Source organism: Bos indicus, chromosome 5 (genome assembly GCF_029378745.1).
Source record: "Bos indicus isolate NIAB-ARS_2022 breed Sahiwal x Tharparkar chromosome 5, NIAB-ARS_B.indTharparkar_mat_pri_1.0, whole genome shotgun sequence".
Classification (NCBI taxonomy): domain Eukaryota; kingdom Metazoa; phylum Chordata; class Mammalia; order Artiodactyla; family Bovidae; genus Bos; species Bos indicus.
The window spans coordinates 103,178,045-103,201,261 of NC_091764.1; the positions used below are offsets into that span (position 1 = coordinate 103,178,045).

The window sequence follows — 23,217 nt, forward strand, 5'->3', positions numbered from 1 at the left end:
TAAACTCACCATCCCACGGTCCTTACCTTAATCACATTTGTAAATCCCTCTTGTCAGATATGGTAACAGATTCACAAGTTGCAGAGATTGGGATGTGGACATTCTGGGGTTAATTATTCTGCCTATCTCCCCAGTATCTACATCACATCACTTTGATATACTCTAAAGATTTTGTAAAGAAGCAGGATTTAGCTTCCTTCCCTCACTAGCACCCACAAAGTTTGGTCTTCCTCTCAGTTCATTTCCACTACACCATTGTGGTAGAAATAGAAAGACAGACACAAATGGACAAAGTCAGTTAAAAGGGAGGCGATGTTAGTCTTGTCATCTAGTGGGTATCTCTTGAACAAGGTCAGAGATGAATGTTTACTATTTCTAGAAGAAAGGAAAACCTAGAACATCCAGCAAAGTTTTTACTGTGTCCTGTCTCCTCTCCTTTCAACCTTAGAGTTCCTGGCCCTCAGGATGGTGAGTGAGGACCATCAGTGTGCTGGGTGGCTGGAAGTTTTCTACAACGGGACCTGGGGCAGTGTCTGCTGCAGCCCCATGGAAGACATCACTGTGTCCATGATCTGCAGACAGCTTGGCTGTGGGGACACTGGAACCCTCAACTCTTCTGTTGGTCTCAGAGAAGGTTCTAGACCCCGATGGGTGGATGGAATCCGCTGTCAGAAAACTGACACCTCTCTCTGGCAGTGTCCTTCTGACCCTTGGAATTACACTTCATGCTCTCCAAAGGAGGAAGCCTATATTTCGTGTGCAGGTGACTCACTACATGTTTCTGTGTGTCTGTCCCAACCCTGTAGGATGCAGTGAGATTTGATATTTTAAAATCTAAGTGATATTTTAGTAATCTAAGTTTAATTTGGGTCCACAAAGATGACATTGAGTAAAAATGTTAGTCACTCAGTTGTGTCTGACCCTTTGTGACTCCATGGACTGTATAGCCTGCCAAGTTCCTCTGTCCATGGAATTCTCCAGGCAAGAATACTGGAATGGGTTGCCATTCCCTTCTCCAGGGGATCATCCTGACCTGAGGTATCAAAATCGGTTTTCCACATTGCAGTCAGATTCTTTACCGTTTGAGCCACCAGAGAAACCTAAATCAGGTAAGGATGGAACTAATTTAATTCACATATTCCAACCTTGATTGTTAAAATTTTTGAGATGTAATTCTTGTAACATTGTACTAGTCCTAAGTGTACAACATAGTATTTACGTATTTGTACATATTGCTAAATAATCAACACATGTATAGTAATATTCATCACAACATGTAGTTACAATTTTTTTTCTTATGATGAAAACTTTAAGATGTATTTTCCTACCTACTCTCAAGTATAAAATACAGGGTTAACTGTAGCCACCATGCTGTACATTACATCCTCATGACATTAATTTTAGACCTGGAAGTTTGTATCTTTTGGCTACCTTCACCCATTCCATTTTGACCACATTGACCCTCTGGAAACCACCAAACTGTTCTTTGCATCTCTGAACTCATTCTTCTGTTTTTTTTTTTTTTTTTTAATAATGCACATGTAAATAAGATTAAATGGTATTTTTCTTTCTCTATCTGACTTAGTTCATTTAGCATAAGGCCCTCAAGTTCCATCCATGTTGCAAATGGCAAGATTTTCTTCTTTTTTATGGCTGGATATATGTACATAGCAAATTTTATTTATCCATTCATCCATCAAAAAAGGCTTAATGTTGTTTGGCTATTTTAAATAATTCTGCAATGAACATTGAGTTGCACATATCTTTTTAAGTTAGTGTTTTTATTTTCTTCTGGTAAATACCCCAAAGTGAAATTACTACCTCACATGGCAGTTTTATTTTTAGGTCTGAGTTTCTATTGAGGAACCTTAATACTGTTTTCCGTGGTGGCTGCACCAACTTATCTTTCCCCCAACTGTGCACAAGCTTTCTCTTCTCGCCACAGTCTCAAAAATTCTCGTTATTTCTTGTCTTTTTGATAAAAACAACTCTGAGGTGATATCTCATTGTGGTTTTGATTTGCATTTTCCTGATGATTAGTAATGTTGTATATCTTTTCATGTACCTTTTCATGAACAACTGTATGTTTTCTTTGAAAAAATGTCTATTCAGGTCCTCTGCCCATTTTTAAATGAGACTGTATTCTTTTGCTATTGAGTTATATGAGTTCTTTATGTATTCCACATATTAACCCATATCAGAAATACATTTTGCATATATTTTCTCTGATACTAAAGATTGTCTTTCCATTTTTTTAAAAAAATATTTTTCAGCACGATATCTTTGCCCTTTATTTATATATTTACCAACCTGCATGCCCTACTGGATCTTAGCTCCCCAAACAGAGATTTCATCTGGGCCGTGGCAGTGAAAGCACTGAGTCCTGACCACTGGACTGCCCTCTAAGTTCCTCATTTTGCTGATGGTGTCCTTTGTTGTGCAGAAGTTTTTTAGTTGTATGTCATCCCACTTAGTTAGTTTTGCTCTTGTTGCCTAATCCAAAAAGCCACCACCAAAACTGATGTCTATAACTTTTTCTTCCAGGATTTTTATGGCTGCAGGACTTATGATTAAGTCTTTGATCCATTTTGAATTAATTTCTGTGAATACTACGAGAGAGTGGTCCAGTTTTATTTTTTGCATGTAGCTGTCCAGTTTTCCCAACACCATTTATTGAAGAGAATGTCCTTTCAGCATTGCATATTCCTAGTTCCTCTGTCAAAAATTAATTAACTGTATGTATTTGGGTTTATTTCTGGGCTCTCTATTCTATTCTGTTGATTTCTGCACCCATTTTTATACCAACACTATACTGTTTTGCTTAATACAGCTTTGAAATGTAGTTTTAAATCAGGAAACATGGCACCTCCAATATTGTTCTTCTTTCTCAAGATTGCTTTGGCTATTCAGGGTCCTTTGTGGTTCCATACAAAATTTAGATTGTTTGTTCCATGTCTGTGAAAATTTCCTTTGGAATTTTGATAACAAAATCCACTATCTTTCATCAGTGTCTTAGAGTTTCATTGTACAGGACTATCACCTCTTTGGTTAAATTTGTTCCTAATAATTTATCAGTTTTTTGTTCAACTGTAAATAGAATCGTTTTCTTAATTTTTCCTTATGGCAATTTGTATCAAAATGCAACTGATTTTTGTATATAAAGTTTGTATCTTGCGACTTCACTGAGTGTATTAGTTCTAACAGATTTTGGTGGGGACTTTAGGGTTTTCTATATATAATATTATGAAATCTCCAAATAGCATCAGTTTTGCCTTTTCCTTTCAGATTTGTGTGTCCTTATTTTTTTTCCTTGCCGGATTGTTTTGGCTAGGAATACCAAAACTATGTTGAATAAAAGTGGTGATTAGGCATCTTTGTCTTGCATCTGATCTCAGAAAAAAAATATTCAGCTTTTTGCTGTTGAGTAGGAGGTTAGCTGTGAGTTTGTCATATGGTCTTTATTATATTGAGATATAATCCCTCTATATCTACTTTATAGAGGTTTTTAAAATCAGAAATGGATGTTAATGTTTTCAAATGTTTTTTCTACATCTACTGAGAGGATATGATTTTCATTTTCATTTTGTTTACTTGGTGTATCACATTGATTGATCTGTGAATATTGAACCATCCTTGCATCCTTTGGAACAAATCTCACTTGATCATCATGCATGATCCTTTGGATGCATGATTGAATTATGTTTTTTAATACTTTGTGGAGGATTTTTGTCCCTCTGTTTATCAGAGATATTTCTTGTCTGGTTTTGATATCAGAACCTTGTTGGCCTCATAAAATGAGTTTGGCAGTGTTCTTTTCTTCTGCTTTTTGAAGAGTCTGAGAAGGTTCTACCACTTAACACCATTACACTGGGAACTGGGATTTCAACAGCAAGTGCTGAATGAAGTAAATAAATGTTGGGGGGTGACAGATATTCAAACCAAAGTGCTTATTCCCTGCAACACTTCTCTCTCTCTCTCTCTTTCCTACATACACAAACACACACACCCATTCAGATATATCTTGAATGATATGCTGGGTGTTGCCTGAGAGAATGTGGTGATAGATATTTCAAAAACATACATTCACCACCCCTTGCCTCTCTTGCCTCATCTCTTTGTCTTTTCCACTTGAAGGCTAAAGAAGCATTAAACTGTTAAATCTTTTATTGATGATATTTTTCCTACAGTAAAGCACCAGAAAGTGGGAGGTGGTTAAGTCTCTGACCCTGAAAGTGAGTAACCACCTCGAAGAAATCCTGCCATCACTTTCTCAGAGGATCTCTGTATAGATTGGGTAGGAGGCTTGATAGGATGATGTGGAAAGAATACATTAATTCTGATATTTTTTAACAGGTAGATTTTACACTTATGTATATTTCTTTCAGTTTCAGGCTTTTGTGCCTTTTTCTTGGTGTTTTGTTTGTAATTTCTGTTTCCTCTGATTACTTAGCTTTCTCAGTATATCTATTTGAGTCTATTGCAGACAGTTTTACTTTCAGTTCAGTTTAGTCGCTCAGTCATGTCCAACTCCTTGTAACCCCATGGACTGCAGCACACCAGGCCTCCCTGTCCATCACCAACTCCTGGGGTTTGCTCAAACTCATGTCCCTTGAGTCAGTGATGCCATTCAATCATCTCATCCTCTGTCATCCCCTTATCCTCCCCCTTTCAATCTTTCCCAACATCAGGGTCTTTACCAATGAGTCAGTTCTTCGCATCAGGTGACCAAAGTATTGGAGTTTGAGCTTCAGCATCAGTCCTTCCAATGAATATTCAGGACTGATTTCCTTTAGGATGGACTGGTTTGAACTCCTTGCAGTCCAAGGGACTCTCAAGAGCCTTCTCCAATACTACAGTTCTAAAGCATCAATTCTTTGGTGCTCAGCTTTCTTTAGAGTCCAACTCTCCCATCCATACATGACTACTGGAAAAACCATAGCCTTGATTAGACGGACCTTTGTTGGCAAAGTACTGTCTCTGCTTTGTAATATGCTGTCTAGGTTGGTCATAACTTTCCTTCCAAGGAGTAAGCATCTTTTAATTTCATGGCTGCAGTCACCATCTGCAGTGATTTTGGAGCCCTCCCCCCCAAATAAAGTCTGTCACTGTTTCCATTGTTTTCCATTTACTTGCCATGAAGTGATGGGACCAGATGCCATGATCTTCATTTTCTGAATGTTGAGCTTTAAGCCAACTTTCTCACTCTCCTCTTTCACTTTCATCAAGAGGCTTTTTAGTTCTTCTTCACTTTATGCCATAAGTGTGGTGTCATCTGCATATCTGAGGTTATTGCTATTTCTCCTGGCAATCTTGATTCCAGCTTGTGCTTCATCCAGCCCAGTGTTTCTCATGATGTACTCTGCATAGAAGTTAAATAAGCAGGGTGACAGTATACAGCCTTGATGTATTTCTTTCCCTATTAGGAACCAGTCTGTTGTTCCATGTCCAGTTCTAACTGTTGCTTCCTGAGCTGCATATAGGTTTCTCAAGAGGCAGGTCAGGTGGTCTTGTATTCCCATCTCTTTCAGTATTTTCCACAGTTTGTTGTGATCCACACAAAGGCTTTGGCATAGTTAATGAAACAGAAACAGATGTTTTTCTGGAACTCTCTTGCTTTTTTGATGATCCAACGGATGTTGGCAATTTGATCTCTGGTTCCTCTGCCTTTTCTAAAACCCGCTTGAACATCTGGAAGTTCATGGTTCATGTACTGTCGAAGCTTAGCTTGGAGAATTTTCAGCATTACTTTGCTAGTGCGTGAGATGAGTGCAATTGTGTGGTAGTTTAAACATTTTTAGACATTGCCTTTCTTTGGGATTGGAATGAAAACTGACCCTTTCCAGTCCTGTGGCCACTGCTGAGTTTTCAAATTTGCTGGCATATTGAGTGTAGCACTTTCACAGCATCATCTTTTAGGATTTGGAATAGCTCAACTGGAATTCCATCACCTCCACTAGCTTTGTTCGTAGTGATGCTTCCTAAGGCCCACTTGACTTCACATTCCACAGGATGTTTGGCTTTAGGTGAGTGATCATACTATCATGATTATCTGGGTCATGAAGATCTTTTTTTGTATATTTCTTCTGTGTATTCTTGCCACCTCTTCTTAATATCTTCTGCTTCTGTTAGGTCCATACCATTTTTGTCCTTTATTGAGCCCATCTTTGCATTAAATATTCCCTTGGTATCTCTAATTTTCTTGAAGAGATCTCTAGTCTTTTGCGTTCTATTGGTTTCCTCTATTTCTTTGCACTGGTCACTGAGGAAGGCTTTCTTATCTTTCCTTGTTATTCTCTCCCTTCAGGGAACTTCCATAAGCCTCTTATCCTCCTCCATCAGAGGGCAGACAAACTGAAAACCACAATTACAGAAAAGTGACCAATCTGATCATATGGACCATGCTTTGCCTAACTCAGTGAAACTATGAGCCATGCCAATATGGCCACCCAAGATGGGTGGGTCATGGTGCAAAGTCTTGACAAAATGTGGTCCACTGGAGAAGAGAATGGCAAACCACTTAAGTATTCCTGCCTTGAGAACCCCATGAACAGTATGAAAAGGCAAAAAGATAGGACACTGAAAGATGAACTCCCCAATTTGATAGGTGCTCAAATTGCTACCGGAGATCAGTGGAGCAATAACTCCAGAACGAATGAAGAGACAGAGTCAAAGCAAAGACAACACTCAGCTGTGGATGTGACTGGGGATAGAAGCAAAGTCCAAAGCTATGAAGAACAATATTGCATAGGAACCTGGAATGTTAGGTCCATGAATCAAGGCAAATTGCAAGTGGTCAAACAGGAGATGGCAAAAGTGAACATAGACAATTTAGGGATCAGCGAACTAAAATGGACTGGAATGGGTGAATTTAACTCAAATGACCGTTATATCTACTACTGTGGGCAAGAATCCCTTAGAAAAAATGAAGTAGCCATCATAGCAAACAAATGAGTCCAAAATGCAGTACTTGGATGCAATCTCAAAAATGACAGAATGATCTCCGTTCATTTCCAAGGCAAACCATTCAATATCACAGTATTCCAAGTCTATGCAATGGCAACCCACTCCAGTACTCTTGTCTGGAAAATCCCATGGACGGAGGAGCCTGGTAGGCTGCAGTCCATGGGGTCTCTGGGAGATGGAGACGACTGAGTGACTTCACTTTCAGTTTTCACTTTCATGCATTGGAGAAGAAAATGGCAACCCACTCCAGTATTCTTGCCTGGAGAATCCCAGGGACAGGGGAGCCTGGTGGGCTGCCGTCTATGAGGTCACACAGACTCGGACACGACTGAAGCAACTTAGCAGAAGTAGCAGCATGCCTGAACCAGTAATGCTGAAGAAGCTGAAGTTGAAGCTATGAAGCTTCTATGAAAGCTTCTATGAAGCCCTACAAGACCTTCTAGCACTAACACCCCCAAAAGATGTCCCTTTCATTATAGGGGACTGGAGTGCAAAAGTAGGAAGTCAAGAAACACCTGGAGTAACAGGCAAATTTGGCCTTGGAGTAAGGAATGAAGGCAGGGCAAAGGCTAACAGAGTTTTGCTAAGAGAATGCACTGGTCATAGCAAACACCCTCTTCCAGCAACACAGGAGAGGACTCTACACATGGACATCACCAGATGGTCAACACCAAAATCAGATTGATTATATATTCTTTGCAGCCAGAGATGGAGAAGCTCTATACCATCAGCAAAAACAAGACCAGGAGCTGATTGTGGCTCAGATCATGAACTCATTATTGCCAAATTCAGACTTAAGTTGAAGAAAGTAGGGAAAACCACTAGACCATTCAGGTATGACCTAAATAAATTCCCTTACGATTATACAGCAGAAGTGACAAAAAGATTTAAGGGACTAAATCTGATAGAGAGAGTGCCGGATGGTCTATGGACGGAGGTTCATGACATTGTACAGGAGACAGGGAGCAAGACCATCCCCAAGAAAAACAAATGCAAAAAAGCAAAATGACTGTCAAGGAGGCCTTACAAATAGTTGTGAAGAGAAGCAAAAAGCAAAGGAGAAAAGGAAAGGTATACCCATTTGAATGCAGAGGTCCAAAGAATAGCAAGGAGGGTTTTGCTTTACTCAGTAGCTATTTGTCTATCTTTTTCTGAAGTCTACTTGGTAAATCTGTATATTCCCTTACAGAGTTTCTTCTTACTACAGAAATATTCTCTTGTGCGTATGTCATATTGAATAATAGATGAGAGTAGTTTAGAATCTATTTAACAATTTTCCACTGAAACCCGTGGCAGATTCATGTTGATGTATGGCAAAACCAAAACAATATTGTAAAGTAATTAGCCTCCAATTAAAATAAATAAATTTATATTAAAAATTATGGAAGTGAAATTTTAAATATAAATTTATTCTGTGTTTATGGACTAATTTTCTTTAATACACTTTATTTTCATAAACCATTATCATTAATTTATATTTGCTTCACTATTTGTTGATTAGCATTGATTTAAAGAAAATATATTTCACTGAATTTTATTCATCTGCTCATTTATTTAATAAATATTTAACAAGCACTTATCATGGTATTTGTCCAGCTTCCCTGGTGGTTCAGATGGTAAAGCATCTGTCTACAACACGGGATACCCAGGTTCGAGCCCTGGGTTGGGAAGATCCCCTGGAGAAGGAAATGGCAACCCACTCCAGGACTATTGGCTGGAAATCCCATGGACAGAGGAGCCTAGTAGACTACAGTCCACGGGGTCGCAAAGAGTCGGACACAACTGAGCAACTTCACAACTTCACTTCACTATCATGGTATTTAGAAAATGTTCTCCATCCATACTTGTTGAATGAGTGCATACAATGTGTAAGCACTGTCCTAATAGAATAAACACAGGGGAATTAAAGTATGCAAGGTCTTTCCTTCATTCAGGGGTGTGTTAGTGTGTGTGTGTGCCTTTGTAGACGCCTGTGTTTATATTTGTTATTGAATGTGGAGAGTGATTAATAAGTAAATATTTATAGGTGTTTCAGATATCTTTCTCTATCTTCAATTTTTTCTCTAGAATAGTTTACAAATTTTCTTATTTATTTTTAAGAACTCTATAAACTAACATAATTTACCATTTTTCTTACATTATTTGGAAATATTTCCCCATCTTTTGTGTATGATTTTAGGTTTGTATATGTATATGGGAGGTTATGTGATCAAATTTGTAATGTTTTAGTTTTTTGACTATGCCTTTACTGCAATGTTTCAAATGCCATTCTTCATCTCAAAAGAACTTTTAATCAAGTTTATTTTCTACAAATGATTTTATAATTCCACTAAATAATATTTAAAACCTTACTGCATATAAATTTATTTTGCTGTGTATGGGTGTAATACTGTCACCAGTTAGGAATTACACTTTAGATATGTGGTATTTTTACTTATAATTTCAAAATAAAAATATATTATCTCATGATCTCATGGGTATGACACCAAAAGAATAGGTAAAAATAGACAAGTGAGATTATCCCAGATGGCTCAGTGGTAAAGAGTTCACCTGCCAGTGGAGGAGACACACAAGACATGGATTCAACCCCTGGGTCAGGAAGATCCCCTGGAGAAGGAAATGGCAACTCACTCCAGTATTCTTGCCTGGGAAATCTCATGGACAGAGGAGCCTGGCAGGCTATACTCCGTGAGGTCGCAATGAGTTGGACATGACTGAATGACTGAACACCAGCACGACAGTAAAAGAAACAACAGTAGAGTGAAAAGGCACCTTATAGCAAATCATATAAGGGATTAATTTGCAAAATATATAAGAACCCTACAGCTCAAGAGCAAAACAAAAGCAACAGCAGCAAAACCTCTAATAAACTGATTAAAAAAATTAGTCAGGGACTAGCCATTTCTCCAAAGAAGACATATGAATAGCTAACAGGTATATGAAAATATACTGACATCTCTAATCATCAGATAAATGTAAATGAAAACCACAATGAGATGTCATCTTACACCTGTCAAAATCGCTCTAATTTAAAAAAAAGACAAATGTTGACAAGGTTGTGGAGAAACTGGAACTCTTCTGGATATTTATCCACATTAAATGTGTATATTGCACCTCAAAACTATGACCAAAAAATCTGTATAATTTATAGTGATTTGCCTTTTCATTCTGGTATTAAGTTTTTTCTCTCTGCTCTTGATTAGTATTGCGCAGTGTTGATCAGTTTTCAGTGAGCCATGTTTGAACGGCTTTCCTCTGTTGTCTTTGTCTTATGCTTACTTTCTTTTTTAGATTAACTTTATTTTTTTCTTTATTAATTCCAATCTTATACATTCTTTAGGCTTTATTTCTCATATCCTAGCTTCTTAAATGAAAGCTTACATTTTTACATTTTCTGTCTCCCCTCTTTTCTAAATCTAGGGTATAAATTTCCCTTAGACACTACTTTAGTTGCATTGGAAGAATTTAGTTACAGCATATCTTTGTTACCATTATTTCACAATATTTTCAAGTTTGAAAGTTATTTCCAGACCCAGGAATTCTTTGGAAGAATATTTCTTAATTTTCTCAGTAGGAATGGCTAAGTATATTTTCTTATTAATACTTAACTTAATTTCACTCTGGTCAAAGTAAATATTCTGTATAAATTCAATTCTCTGAAGGTTTTTGTTCTATCACATGATCATCAAAACATCTACTTCTGCTTTGTTGACTATGCCAAAGTCTTTGACTATGTGGATCACAACAAACTGGAAAATTCTTCAAGAGATGGGAATACCAGGCCACCTGAGCTACCTCTTGAGAAATCTGTATGCAGGTCAGGAAGCAATAGTTAGAACTGGACATGGAACAACAGACTAGTTCCAAATAGGGAAAGGAGTAAGTCAAGGCTGTATATTGTCACCCTGCTTATTTAACTTCTATGCAGAGTACATCATGAGAAATTCTGGGCTGGATGAAGCGCAAGCTGGAATGAAGATTGCTGGGAGAAATACCAATCACCTCAGATATGCAGATGACACCACCCTTACGGCAGAAAGTGAAGAACTAAAGAGCTTCTTGATGAAAGTGAAGGAGGAGAGTGAAAAAGCTCAACATTCAGAAAACTAAGATCATGACATCCGGTCACATCACTTCATGGAAAATAGATAGGGAAACAGTGGAAACAGCGACAGACTTTATTTTGGGGGGCTCCAAAATCACTGCAGATGGTGACTGTAGCCATGAAATTAAAAGATGCTTACTTCTTGGAAGAAAAGCTATGAACAACCAAGACATCATATTAAAAAGCAGAGACATTACTTTGTCAACAAAGGTCCATCTAGTCAAGGCTATGGTTTTGCCAGTAGTCATGTGTGGATGTGAGAGTTGGATTATAAAGAAAGCTGAGCAACAAAGAATTGATGCTTTTGAACTGTAGTGTTGGAGAAGACTCTTTTTTTTTAATTCTTAATTTTTTAATTTTTTTAAATTTTATTTTATTTTTAAACTTTACAATATTGTATTGGTTTTGCCAAATATTGAAATGAATCCGCCACAGGTATACATGTGTTTCCCATCCTAAACCCTCCTCCCTCCTCCCTCCCCATACCATCCCTCTGGGTCGTCCCAGTGCACCAGCCCCAAGCATCCAGTACCATGCATCGAACCTAGACTGGTGACTCGTTTCATTCTTGAGAGTCCCTTGGACAGCAAGGAGATCCAACCAGTCCATTCTAAAGGAAATCAGTCCTGAATATTCATTGGAAGGACTGATGCTGAAGCTGAATTTCCAATACTTTGGCCACCTGATGGGAAGAAGTGACTCATTTGAAAAGACTCTGATGCTGGGAAAGGTTGAAGGTGGGAGGAGAAGGGGACAACAGAGGATGAAATGGTTGGATGGCATCACTGACTCGATGGACATGAGTTTAAGTAAACTCTGGGAGTTGGTGATGGACAGGGAGGCCTGGCGTGCTGCAGTCCATGGAGTTGCAGTCAGACATGACTGAGCGACTGAACTGAGCTGAACTGATGATCATTTAAGAATGAAATTTTCCAGTGAATTTACAATAATGTAAATAACAAATTCTTTCATTGTTGGGTGTATTGCTCTATATATGTTATTTAGCTAACTGTTGTTTACATCTGCTATGTTCTTCATTCTTTTTTGTATACTTGGTCTGCATGCTATTGCAAAATGCATGTTAAAGTCCCCACATTTTGATTATGATTTTGTCTATTTCTGTTCTTCATTCTGTCAAGTATTATTCTATATTTCAAAGCAATGTTTTGACATTTTCTTGGATTTTAATATCTATAATATCTTCATTAAGGGTGTATCCTGTTATAATCATGAAAATACCCTCTTTAACTCAATTAGCACATCTTGCTTTGAAGTCTACTTTCTGTGACATTTATATAGCTATTCCAGTTTTCTTACAGTTAGGATTCACACAGTATGTACATTTTCCCCATCATTTTACTTTCAACCTTTCTTTACCCTCATATATAAGCTGAATATCTTCATGGTAGCATTTACATGGATTTTGTGGTTTTATCAAGATGGGCATTAATTTGAAGTATCTAATCAATTTACCACTCCAGTACTCTTGCCTGGAAAATCCCAGGGATGGGGGAGCCTGGTGGGCTGCTGTCTATGGGGTCACACAGAGTTGGACACGACTGAAGTGACTTAGCAACAGCAGTAATCAATTTACTGTAAGTGCAGTTATTGGTATTGTTGGGCTAGTATCTGTCATTTCCTTTTAATTGACCCACATGCATTATGTTCTTTTTTCCTCTCTTTTCCCCCTTCTTTTGTATTAAACATATCTGTTATTATTCCAAATTTTCCTTTTTCCTTTGATTTTCAGCAGCTTTACTAGGTGTGGGAGTTTTCATGCCCATCCATCCATTTTTTAAAAAATTATCAGTTATTATATCTTCAATTATTACTTCTGCTGCTCTGTCCCTCTGTCTTAGCTTCTCTTCTCCTCCTATCCCACTCCTTCTTCTTCTCATCTCTCATCTCTAGGACTCCTCTAAGTCAGTAATTCTGTGTTGATTTCTATCTAAAATTCTTCTAAACTTACTAATTCAACTCTCTAGACATTTTATTTTCAGTTGGTAGCTGTTCCTTGATTTTTATAGTTATAATAAGTTGTTAATGTTTTTCATCTTTTCACCATTTATTCTCTCATTTCCTCTTTTTTCCTCGATATATTGATCTTAGTTAAAATCTATATCTGCTAACTCCAGCACCTCTATCATGTGAGTCTCTGCCTTCTCTTATTTTCTTTTTATTTCACTTTGTTAATATGTCATGTCATCCCATGTCTTCAGCATTGAAAAAATGATCCTCCAGATACATTTTCTAACCCTTGAGAGGATTCATATTCTGTTTTGTTAAGCAAGTAAGAGAAGGGTTGAAGATCACTCAAGTATATAAATACAACTGAGAACTGAGCTGTAACAAGTCTAGGTTGCGGTTTTGGTAGCACTCAATCCACCTCTTATCTCTCTGTCCATGTGGCATGGGCCTTCAAAGATTTTGGTTGAGATATTTTGGTAGCTCAGCACCCAAGAGAATGAGGGAATATCTACTCTGCTCTCCAAGACTTTTGACATAGATCTTTGGCTTCCTGCCAGCTTCATGGCTTGTATAATGAGCACGTATTCGAGGAAAAAAATCTGTTGTGTGAGAAAGGCTTTCAGGTCTCCAATTCTGTCTCACCACCAGGTAACCCCAAATTATGCTGGCTTCTCTGTCCAAATAGGAGTCCTGTGTTTCTCTGAGCCCAAATTCTGAGCCATTAATCCAGGCACCAAATTGGGAAATTCCTCCAGAGAAAAAGAAGCTGTAGATCCTTGGCTAACATTGAAACGTATTACATGATCTTCACTCTTGAGAATTTTAACATATTTAGTCCATGTTGTGTCCACAAATTTCTGATACTTTTCAGTTCAGTTCAGTCGTTCAGTCATGTCTGACTCTTTGCGACTGCATGAATTGCAGCACGCCAGGCCTCCCTGTCCATCACCAACTCCTGGAGTTCATTCAAACTCACGTACATCGGGTTGGTGATGCCATCCAACCATCTCATCCTCTCATCCTCTTCTCCTCCTGCCCCCAATCCCTCCCAGCATCAGAGTCTTTTCCAGTGATACCTTTACTTAAAGAAAATTTCCACCATTTAAAGTTGTGTCTAACAAGACCATTGGCCTGCTTTCTCTTCCATTCTTCATGGAAGTACAGAATTTGAGGTTTTATTCTCTACTTTTCACTTACTTAAACTACGACAGTGATAGACATCATTTAACCTTTCTTTCCATGACTGGTTATGTATCAAAGGAGAGAATAATGCAGTGTGTCTGTCAATATTGTTTGTTCAAAGGCTTTCAAAGCAGGAATATAACATATTTTTGCTCTGAGAGTTAGAAATACATATTTTCCCCTAGAGAACAAATAACTCCAAATTTTAGATAATAGCAATTCCTGACACAAAGTCCAAGGAGTGATTATATTCATTTGGGAGAAGAAGCTACATTCTGTGATTCCCAGTGGAATCTGGCCAATGTCAGTCAATATCTTCTGACATAATCTCTCACGCAGGGTTGTTTAATCTACTCAAAGAGATTATATTTTTTTGAAACTAAGTATCCAGATCTGGAGTTTGAAGCTTAGAATCATAAGTGAACTATTCTGGGGTAAACCATGGTGTCTCACAGACCATTTGTTTTTCAGTTCTCATGACTATACCAAGGAGAACGATTTTAATGATAGAGGATTGATGGCTGCTCCCCGAGGCTTCTGATGAGGCCACTGCCTGATTCTAAAGTCAATGACCAAGAGTGTGTAGCTTGTAAAGAATACATACAGCTACCAGCCTAATCCTGTGACTCTGAACTCATTTAACCCCTCAGGGTAGAGAGACCAACATTTCCTGTAAATGTTTCTCAGATTCTGTGCAGAGCTCTACAAATCAGAATGTTAACTCTGATAGGACCTTGTAACACCATCTGTCTCAGACTACCTAGTAGTAATATTTCCTGTTTTTGTCCTTTTTCATCCTTGTTATACTCTTATCACTTCCATAAGAAACCAGATCCAAATGTTCCACAGGGCAATGGCTCCACAGCATCAGCTTCTGAAGAGAGCGCCCCCAACTGCTCGGGTGAGGGTCCCACAGGACAGAAGATCTTTCTCATCTCCTGGTCAGCACCCCATTGTCCCATTTCTGTCTCCTCAGACAGCAGACAGCTCTGCTTGGTGGACAGGGGCGGGCCCTGTGCCGGGAGAGTGGAGATCCTTCACCAGGGTTCCTGGGGCACCATCTGTGATGACAGCTGGGACCTGGACGGTGCCCGTTTGGTGTGCAGGCAGCTGGGCTGTGGAGAAGTCCTCAGTGCCGTGGAGTCTGCTCCCTTTGGGGCGGGATCAATACCCATCTGGCTGGATCATGTGTATTGTGAAAGAATGGAGTCCCACGTGTGGCAGTGCCCTTCCCAGGGCCGGGGGCGGCACAACTGCGGTCATGAGGAGGATGCAGGAGTTATCTGCTCAGGTATGATCAGTGAATTGCCCACTGACTGAAAGAACAGAAAGCTCCAAGGAAGCTGGTGTCTAATCACCAGGGCAATAGATGTGTAGGCTAGAGACGTCTGAGATATCCTCCTTGAATGCATAAAGTATCTGTGAGTGATCAGTTCAGCTCAGTCACTCAGTGGTGTCTGACTCTTTGCTACCCCATGGACTGCAGCATGCTAGGCTTCCCTATCCATCACCAACTGCCAAAGCTTACTCAAACTCATGTCTATTGAGTCGGTGATGCCATCCAACCATCTCATCCTCTGTCTTCCCCTTCTTCTCCCATCTTTAATCTTGCCTAGAATCAGGGTCTTTTCAAAGGAGTCAGTTCTTCCCATCAGGTAGCCAAAGTATTGGAGTTTCAGCTTTAGCATCAGTCCTTCCAATGAATATTCAGGACTGATTTCCTGATGGGCTTCATTTATTGCTACTTTCCTCTTACAAGTCTCTGCTATTTCTTCTCCAGTGATCTTACCTGATATAGCTTAATCTATATCCCAATGAAAATTGATACTCATTTTTATACAATTTACTTTTGGAAGAGTGAAACATTTGCAAATCACCACATGCACCTGCTTTGCACAGTAAGCCCATGGGAGGAAAGGGCTAGAATGAGGCTGTACCTTCCAGGACGGAGTCCTTTCTGTATATATAGTGCGAGACACATTTTTGTGCTAGGTTAGTAGGAGTGGAGGCACGGGGGACATCATCAAACAAATCGGAGAGGAACTTATGGATTTGTGCCAAATTGCAAGTCCCCTTTGAAATTTTAGATTTGAATATTCATAGCTCTTTGACTGGTAGGACAATAGAGTTGTGGATGAAATGTTCTGAGTCTGGGTTCTCCTTTCATTGTTACTAGAAAGGATTGTCTGTTCTTTTTTTTTCTTTAAAGCCTCTGTATTAACCAAAATTTTGGAGGAACACTTAGCCACACACTGACAAGTCAAAGATATAGGCAATAAAATATGAATTCCTATGTTTTGTGGTAGTAAATCATATTTTATACCTGATGTCTTCAATGATATAAGAGAATTGTGTTTGGGGGCTTGTTTGATAGGAATAGGAGTAAGAGGACACCTGTAATTTTTGAAGAAGGTGGAGGAGACTTATAGTAGCTAAGAGGAAAAAGAAGGGCAATGGGAGATGTCAAAGGCCATATAGGTTTCTCTGAGCATCACTGCGGGTCCAGGTGTGGTGTGGAGGATGCTACGTGTGCCTAAGGATACAGGAGGTCTGTACAACAAGAGACCAGACAAGGATGTATTTTTATTATATTTAATACCTTTATCCACTCACACCAGCCTCCTATTGCACAAATTTTCTTACAATTTTCACACACATATCCTTTCATATAAAATTTAAAATCAAGTAGAAAATAAAAAAGCAATAATAATATGTCTCAGAAGTATCTATCCTGATGTGTACAAGACTTTATTGATTATTCAGCATATATTTGAGTGTTTAGCATGTATCTTGGTATATGAAATAGCATACAAGAAATATTTCTTTCTTGTTCTTTTTAAATTTGTAATCTCATGGGATTGATATAGAAACTAACAACCTGTTAAGTAAAAATGTTTTAATTAGAATGTGTATCCTATGACCAAACTCCCAGCCAGACCACACCAGATGTCCTAACCTGGGCTGGGGAGTTGAAAGTGGGTAAGTAACAAAGGCTAACAGATCATCCTGGCTCTCACCATTGCCTCTTGGATAAGTGGTCAAGCTGGTCCTTTGATTCATTAATTTCTATAGTGTCTTTTCTGTTCTCTCCTGTTCTCTATAGTAGATTTTTATTCTGTTGAAATATTCTTTCTGAACCTTCAATGTTCTCATACTTATGAAATCAGAGTCCTTTACCAAAAAGAATTCCACTGTGTACATAAATAATTATAAGCACAGTCAGAAATCAGGCAAATGTATTTAAAAATTGTTCTTTATGATGAGAAGTTTTATTTTTTTCATTAGGTTACCTTTCCTCTATCCAAAATGTGGTCCCTGAAGGTCAAATCATGTGAGTCTTTCCCTTAGTCTCCCTCTTTCAGTTTCATACTCCATCCACTCCCAGTTTAACCTACCCCTCATCCCACCCACACTCCACTCCTACAGAAGTTCTTCCCTTTCAGAGTCTCTTTTCCATCCATTTGTAGCTCTTAGGATTGTTTTCTCTTGTCTGCAGTGGGAGAAATGGGAAAGGGAAACAGGGTTAAGTCATAGATGGAAGGAGCAAATGGAAGGGGTAAAGTGTGTTAAAAACTTGCTGGACAAATATTTTCCCCAAATCTTTCTTTCATCCATATTGAGGCTTTTGTAATGTAGAAATCTGTAAATTATATATGGCTGTTTGCTCTGTCTTCTCTTATTCTCCCTCTCCTTTTTTTTTTTTTTTTTTACAGCATGATGACTATTTCTCAAGAAATAGGAAAGTAGTTTGCAGTTAGCATATGAGTGCATGCTAGGTCTCTTCAGTCATGTCTGACTGTTTGTGACTCTATGAACTGTAGCCCTTCAGGCTCCCTCATCCATGGGATTCTCCAGGACAGAATACTGGAGTGGGTTGCTATGCCCTCCTCCCAGGGATTGAACTTGTGCATTGGCAGGGGGCTTCTTTACCACTAGTGCCACCTGGGAAGCACCATTTAGCATATAGATAGAATTTAAAAACATTAAATTACCTCCACTCCATAGCATTTGCTAAGATTCTCATGTGTTGGAAGAAAACCAGTAATATGAACTAATCAACACAGTTAGTCATCTTGTATAGTCCCACTGAGAACTCATTCTCTCCTGGGTTCATTGGTAAATCCTAGGCTTTCTTGAAAGATGGCTAGGACCAACCCTTTCTCCTATGACTCTGACCTTTCTTCATATTCAAACTCATCTGTGGACAATTTCTTTTCACAATTCAAGTTGGATAAGAAATTCTTGGAATTTTTCACCATCAGAGATTATGAGAAATACATGGGAAACATAAGAAGTAGACTTGTTATAGTATCTAGCTTTCCTTCCATGAGTCATATGTCTGTTTATAGATTGACCTGCACTCAGATCTCTCAGTTGATTTCCCTTGTATCAGTGACTTGAGTACTGACTCCTGAGAAAAATCCGGCTGGACTTCTAGCCCCAGAAATGTCAGGATGGCCTTCTAAACTTGTCTGGATCTCAGTTCTCTAAACTCTTGAATCCCAAGGACCTATTTCACTCTGGGTTAGTTCAGTTCTGTACCCAAGTCTGATGCCCATTGCAGTGCAGTTTCCTTGGGCCCTATAGTTTCCAGACCCTTAAATGAGGAATTCACATCCTAACCAACATCAAATATAGGTTTTCGGAATTCAGCCATTCCAAACTGACTCTGCAAATCCTTCTGGATTTCTTTTCTGAAACTCGCCCATGAAAATGCAATTCTGAGACTGTCAAATTTTCTATTCATGCCTCAGTCCTGGAAAATAAAAGCTTTCACACCATTGCCTGTGACATGTTTCCAGTTGCCAAGCCAGGATCATGAACATGCAGTGGGTTTATTTATTTGTTTCTCTCAGGATTTGTGTGTTTGGTTGGAGAGGATGGACCCTGCTCAGGGCGAGTAGAAGTTTATTCTGGAGAAGACCGGGATCCCAGTGTCTGATGGAAACTTCACACTCCCCACTGTCCAAGTCATCTGTGCAGAGCTGGGGTGTGGCAAAGCTGTGTCAGTCCTGGGACATGAGCTCTTCAGAGAGTCAGATGGCCGGGTCTGGGCTGAAGAGTTCAGGTGTGAGGGGGAGGAGCCTAAGCTCTGGTCCTGCCCCAGAGTGCCCTGTCCAGCGGGCACTTGTCACCACAGTGGAGCTGTTCAGTTCGTCTGTTCAGGTGAGATGCAGGTCAGGACTAACCTTCCTGCACACTCTGTTCAGATGAGAAATCATGAGATATTTCTGAAATTCTCTTGTCTCGTATCCAGCATACTCAGAAGTCCAGCTCATGACAAACGGCTCCTCTCAGTGTGAGGGGCAGGTGGAGATGAACATTTCTGGACGATGGAGAGCGCTCTGTGCCTCCCACTGAAGTCTGGCCAATGCCAATGTTGTCTGTCGTCAGCTCGGCTGTGGAGTTGCCATCTCCACCCCCGGAGGACCACACTTGGTGGAAGGAGGTGATCGGATATCAACAGCCCGATTTCACTGCTCAGGGGCTGAGTCCTTCCTGTGGAGTTGCCCTGTGACTGCTCTGGGTGGTCCTGACTGTTCCTGTGCCAACACAGCCTCTGTGATCTGCTCAGGTAAGAGAGAGGGAAAGGCTACTGGTACTTAGGATGCTCCTAGAGTGAAATGTCCCCAAGAGCAGAGAGTAGGGAGAACTGGCTTTAAAAGGTAATTTCTCTTTTTAAAATTTATTTATTTTAATTGGAGGATAACTACTTTATATTATTGTGATGGTTTTCACCATACATCAGTATGGATCGGCCATAGGCATCCATTTGTCCCCTCCATCCTGTCCCCTCCTCCCATCTTCCTCCCTACCCCATCCCTCCAGATTGTCACAGATCACCAGATTTGGGAGCCCTGCATTATACACCAAACTCTTGTCTATCTATTTTGCATATGGTAATATATATGTTTCAATGGTATTCTCTCAAATCATCCCCCCATCAACAAATAGATTCAAGAGATTAGATCTGATAGACTACCTGAAGGACTATGGACAGAGGTTCATGACGTTGTACAGGAGGTGGTGATCAAAACCATCCTCAAGAAAAAGAAATGCAAAAAGGCAAAATGGCTGTCTGAGGAGGCCTTACAAATAGCTGAGAAAAGAATAGAAGTGAAAAGCAAAGGAGAAAAGGAAAGATATACCCATATGAACTCAGAGGTCCAAGGTATATCCAGGAGAGATAAGAAAGCCATCCTAAGTGAAGAATGCAAAGAAATTGAGGAAAACAATAGAATGGGGAAAACTAGAGATCTCTTCTAGAAAATTAGAGATACCAAAGGAACATTTCATGCAAAGGTGGGCACAATATAGGACAGAAACAATATGGACCTGACAGACCAGAGGATATTAAGAAGAGGTGGCAAGAATACACAGAAGAGCTACACAAAAAATCTTAATGACCCAGATAATCTTAATAACTCAGATAATCACTCACCTTGAGCCAGACATCTTGGAGTACAAAGTCAAATGGGCTTTAGAAAGCATCACTACCAACAGAGCTAGATGGAATTCTAGCTGAGCTATTTCAAATCCTAAAACATGATGCTGTGAAAATGCTGCACTCAATATGCCAAAAAATATGGAAAACTCAGCAGTGACCACAGGATATGGAAAAATGGACTGGTTCCAAATTGGGAAAGGAGTGCGCCAAGGCCATGTATTGTCACCCTGCTTATTTAACTTATATGCAGAGTACAGCATGAGAAATGACAGGCTGGGTGAAGCACAAGCTGGAATCAAGGTTTCCAGGAGAAATATCAATAACCTCAGATGTGCAGATGACACCACATTTATGGCAGAATGTGAAGAGGAACTAAAGAGCCTCCTGATGAAGGTGACAGAGGAGAGTGAAAAAGCTGGCTTACAACTCAACATTCAAAAAATGAAGATTATGGCATCTGGTCCCATCACTTCATGGCAAATAGATGGGGAAACAATGGAACCAGCTGGCAGACTTTATTTTCTTGGGCTCCAAAACCACTGCAGATGATGACTGTAGCCACGAAATTAAAGGACACTTGCTCCTTGAAGGAAAAGCTACGACCAACCTAGACAGCATATTATAAAGCAGAGAGACATTACTTTGTCAACGAAGGTCCATATAGTCAAAGCCATGGTTTTTCCAGTAGTCATGTATGGATGTGAGAGTTGAACCATAAAGAAGGCTGAATGCTGAAGAATTGATGCTTTTGAGCTCTGGTGTTGGAGAAATCTCTTGAGAGTCCCCTGGACCGCAAGGAGATCAAACCCATCAATCCTAAAGGAAATCAGTCCTGAATATTCATTAGAAGGACGGATGCTAAAGCTAAAGCTCCTATACTTTGGCCACCTGATTCGAAGAGCTGGCTCATTAGAAAAGACCTTTATGCTGGGAAAGATTGAAAGCAGGAGAAGGGGACGATAGAGGTTTAGATGGTTGGATAGCATCCCTGACTCAGTGGACATGAGTTTGAACAAGCTCTGGGAGATGGTGAACCACAGGGAAGACTGGTGTGCTGCAGTCCGTGAAGTTGCAAAGAATCAGACATGACTGAGCGACTGAACAACAACAACAACTCCTCCCAGTGAGTCCAAATGTCTGTTCTTGCATCTGTGTCTCAAAAGGTAGATATTTCATGGTGAAATATTATAGCAATTTAATTACTTTCTCTTGCATATAATTGTACATTTCTTCTGGGATTGATATCTGTGTAAGACAAGGGTCAGGTTGCCATTTCCTTCTCCAGGATTCATATGGACATCCAACTGACTCAGAATCCTTTACTGAACAGGCTCTTTCCCCATTGCAGTGTCACCTTTGTCATAAGCAGAAGGGCATATGTGTCTGTCCTTTATGACAGTCTACTCTGTTCCATTGTATTATTTGTCTGTCCTGGCACCAATACTGTATTTCTTAAGTATTGTATCTTTACACTGTCTGAATGATTTTAATTTATGAGTGTTACTTTTTATTAACTCCTCTAATGCTGTTTCTTTTCTTGCCAACTGTGTTGGTCTTTATAGGCCTTTTGGATTTTGTATAAGTTTTGGAATCAGCTTGTCACTTTTCACCTCCACCACCCCCCCCCCAAAAAAAAAGCCTAAATGTATTTTGATTGTGACTAGATTGAATCTATGTATAAATTTGAGGATGATTAACAATTTTGAGTCTCCCAATTCATTGACATCATATATTCCTCCATTCAGTTAGGTCTTGAATTTCCCTCAGAGGTTTTGCCCATCTTCTACTAGGTTTCCTCTTAGGCATTTTGTTTTTGATTGCTATTCATATTTTTTTGTGTGTAAAAGTGTCCTAAGAATGAATTTTTTGGACTTGTTTCACCTTTTAATATTTTTTTTGAGACTTAAAGAAAAGCTGTAGAAATAATATAAAAATTCCCAGATGACCTTTACCTGATTTCCCAATGTTCGTATTTTGCTTTAATCTTTTTAAAAAATACATATATTTTAAATACATATTTTTTATTGAAGTGTAGTTGACTTACAATGTTTCAGGTGCACAGCAAAGTGATTCAGTTACACAAATACACATTATTATTTTTGAAATTATTTTCCATCATAGGTTATTAAAAGATATTGCTTATAGTTCCCTATGCTGTACAGTAAACCACTGTTACTTGTTGCATATCTATTTTTAAATCAGAAATCTAGCATTCTATTCATACTAAGTCAAACAAGTGGAATCAAAATGTCATAAACTTTTTAGTTAGGCAAAAATTTATGTTTTCTAAAATATACATATTATACATAACTATATATGTTTACAAAAGCTTTTCTACTACACTTGATAAAGGCTTGAGAAAGAACATCAAAAAAAAAAAAAAAAGAAGAGATGGAGAAATTGGAGAACATAAACTAAATGAAATGGGAGCACTGAATATGAAATAGAAAAAGTGAAACATGGTCTTTTACTTTTATCTAGTATGTTTCACTTTTTCTATTTCATATTCACTCTTTCTACTCTGCCATCTTGAATTGGAAGTCCTATTTTG

General features: G+C 39.0%; 3 protein-coding genes across 4 annotated transcripts in view; 2 read left to right on the forward strand and 1 right to left on the reverse strand.

Moving 5' to 3' along the window:
- The window catches only part of LOC139182962 (antigen WC1.1-like), a gene marked incomplete in the record, with an annotated part of 771,738 nt that overhangs the window by 546,530 nt on the left and 201,991 nt on the right, over positions 1–23,217 (reverse strand).
- LOC109558596 (antigen WC1.1-like) overlaps positions 1–23,217 on the forward strand; it is a 50,529-nt gene that overhangs the window by 15,327 nt on the left and 11,985 nt on the right. For both annotated transcript variants that reach the window (XM_070788659.1, XM_070788660.1), the window contains exons 3-5: positions 449–763; positions 19,075–19,384; positions 19,476–19,793. The gene's annotated coding sequence lies outside the window, so the exon portion shown is untranslated. The remainder of the gene's footprint in view (positions 1–448; positions 764–19,074; positions 19,385–19,475; positions 19,794–23,217) is intronic.
- LOC109558598 (antigen WC1.1-like) overlaps positions 1–23,217 on the forward strand; it is a 40,291-nt gene that overhangs the window by 15,241 nt on the left and 1,833 nt on the right. Inside the window, exons 5-7 of the mRNA XM_070788786.1 lie at positions 449–618; positions 15,068–15,119; positions 15,195–15,509. Coding sequence (XP_070644887.1) covers positions 449–618; positions 15,068–15,119; positions 15,195–15,509 — 537 coding nt within the window. The remainder of the gene's footprint in view (positions 1–448; positions 619–15,067; positions 15,120–15,194; positions 15,510–23,217) is intronic.